This window comes from Morone saxatilis, unplaced genomic scaffold (assembly GCF_004916995.1).
Source record: "Morone saxatilis isolate NCDOM2014 unplaced genomic scaffold, NCSU_SB_2.0 Contig14, whole genome shotgun sequence".
Lineage (NCBI taxonomy): Eukaryota > Metazoa > Chordata > Actinopteri > Moronidae > Morone > Morone saxatilis.
The window spans coordinates 16,365,486-16,367,716 of NW_023339696.1; the positions used below are offsets into that span (position 1 = coordinate 16,365,486).

General features: G+C 40.9%; 1 protein-coding gene and 3 non-coding genes across 4 annotated transcripts in view; all 4 read right to left on the reverse strand.

Moving 5' to 3' along the window:
• Positions 1-726: 726 nt before the first annotated feature.
• The window catches only part of rps11 (ribosomal protein S11), a 2,013-nt gene continuing 508 nt past the window's right edge, over positions 727-2,231 (reverse strand). Inside the window, exons 2-5 of the mRNA XM_035654612.1 lie at positions 2,034-2,174; positions 1,721-1,796; positions 1,249-1,378; positions 727-926 (exon numbers count right to left, since the gene is read on the reverse strand). Of these exons, the coding sequence (XP_035510505.1) occupies positions 803-926; positions 1,249-1,378; positions 1,721-1,796; positions 2,034-2,174 (471 nt within the window). The 3' untranslated portion in view covers positions 727-802. The remainder of the gene's footprint in view (positions 927-1,248; positions 1,379-1,720; positions 1,797-2,033; positions 2,175-2,231) is intronic.
• Positions 1,029-1,112, reverse strand: LOC118323763. Its single transcript, XR_004796512.1, has one exon. It is a non-coding gene; the product is annotated as a small nucleolar RNA SNORD35 (small nucleolar RNA).
• Positions 1,486-1,569, reverse strand: LOC118323776. Its single transcript, XR_004796523.1, has one exon. It is a non-coding gene; the product is annotated as a small nucleolar RNA SNORD35 (small nucleolar RNA).
• On the reverse strand, positions 1,880-1,963 carry LOC118323762. Its single transcript, XR_004796511.1, has one exon. It is a non-coding gene; the product is annotated as a small nucleolar RNA SNORD35 (small nucleolar RNA).

Genomic DNA, 2,231 nt, shown 5'->3' on the forward strand with positions numbered 1-2,231 from the left:
GAAAATATTCATTCTTTAAGATTTCCCTATATTGGTATCTACACTGCCAAACGTGAGCATGGGGGTAAATTTAATCTTTTTCTTGCAAATTCTGGGCTTCACTGCATCCAACATTCATGTGTGTTAATACGGTTTCATACATGGAATGATTTTGTAAAATTGGTAACTACTTTAATTACTTGGACACAGAAACAAAAGATAATTCCCTAATTCAGCCCAGCTGCTGTGACTTTATTGTCCTACTGAAGGAGAGAAATATTTTCCCTTCCTGAGATACATTCTACCACTACCTTGAAGATAAGATAAGCAGTTTCATTACATTTGGGTAAAATAGTTGTTCACTTTTAAGCTTTCAACTATTTAGATTTAAAAATGGCCTCCATGACCTGCATCTTCATAAATATTGTCAAAAATCCATCTGCTGCTACTACACTTACCAATTAATGCTTTAATTTTCTAAACATTTAAAGATATTAAAATTTCATTCTTAACTTTTTCAAAATTATCTCTACATTTAATCTGGCAGATTCATTTTCCTGAAGTGAGTGATGAGGCCATCTACAACACTCAACGGGTAATATAAATCAGATGTGGTACACTGCATATGCACAAGCAAAAGACTGAAAACACTTCAGGAAAACAAATAAAACAAGAACGGAACTGATTATGTGCATGTATTATTTAGTGCAAAATCCAATGGGGATGATGAGACAAACAGCAGAAAAGGCTATTTAAACAAGATTTTCTTTATTTGACAGTGAGACAAGTTAGCCAACAGCAGCCTTCCTGTTCAAAGTCACACCTAAAACTTCTGGAACTGCTTCTTGGCTCCAGCAGCCTTTGTCACTTTGAGGACGTTGAACCTCACGGTCTTGCTGAGTGGTCGGCACTCTCCAACGGTCACAATGTCTCCAACTGTGACGTCTCTGCAGAAAAACACAATAAAAAGACACATTAACAGGTGGCTGGGGATCTTCTGTCCAAGACCAAGCAGACAAAGATTTAGGATTGAGCAGGAGGTGTAACGCAAAGCTGCATCAGCGTTTGCCAAAGGCAGTATCGTCAGAGCTTCTTGAGCTTGGAAGACCATCGTGAGAAAGACATCATTTGCAGCGACTTGTTATACTTTTGATAAATCTGGCTGGGGAAGACATCCATTTTGCAGACCCTTTTTCCACCTAAATTTCTTGTAAACTATCCAAAACGTGGAGTGTTTAATAATGTAGGAATTAACAGCATGAGACATACCTGAAGCAAGGTGAAAGATGGACAGAGATGTTCTTGTGCCTCTTCTCAAAACGGTTGTACTTGCGGATGTAATGCAGGTAATCGCGTCTGATAACGATGGTCCTCTGCATCTTCATTTTGGTCACCACACCTGCAGACCACACACACACAATCAAAGTTAAGTTCAACCTCTTTGTGTACAATTCAGTAAAACTCAATCAGAAAACTAGTGGGACTGGGGAAAAATAAGATTGTCACTCCACTACATCAGCGTTGCCATTAGGCACTGTCGTCAGAACCCAAAGGGCTTGGAAGACCATCGTGAGAAAAACATCATTTGCAGGATGGTGACAAAGAGAAAAGTCTAATTCTTAAGACATGAACTCTCCTCACGGTTCACTAAACAAAACTTGTGTGAATGCAAGTTCATGGGTGAACAGTTTCAGCAATCAAAGCCAGTCGCAAAGTAGTGTGTGTCAAGTGTTAAACTGACCAGAGAGGATACGGCCACGGATGGAGACGTTTCCAGTGAAGGGGCATTTCTTGTCAATGTAAGTGCCGTCAATAGCCTGGAGAGAACAGGAGGCATTGTTAGTGTCATCACTCTATACACATCCCCTAGTTATGAAACAGTTTCATTTAAACAACTCTTGTGACTGCATCAGTATTGCCATAAGGCAGTATCGTCAGAGCCATGCAGGCTTGGAAGACCATCGTGAGAAAGACATCATTTGCAGCTAACAGAGACCTTAGAGAGCTCTACTTTTTCTACATTAGTGCGGAGGATTTTCTGAACATTAAGTCACCTCTCTTGGGGTTTTGAAGCCCAGCCCGACACTCTTGTGGTAGCGGGGGAGCTTCTCCTTGACCTCCTTGCCACCATCAGCGACCAGAACTCGCTTCTTGTTCTGGAAGATGGTGGGCTGTTTCTGATAAGCCCGCTCGGTCTGTGAAACAAGGAGAACAACATGTTAAATTCGTGTCACAAAGAAGCCATTTCCCTG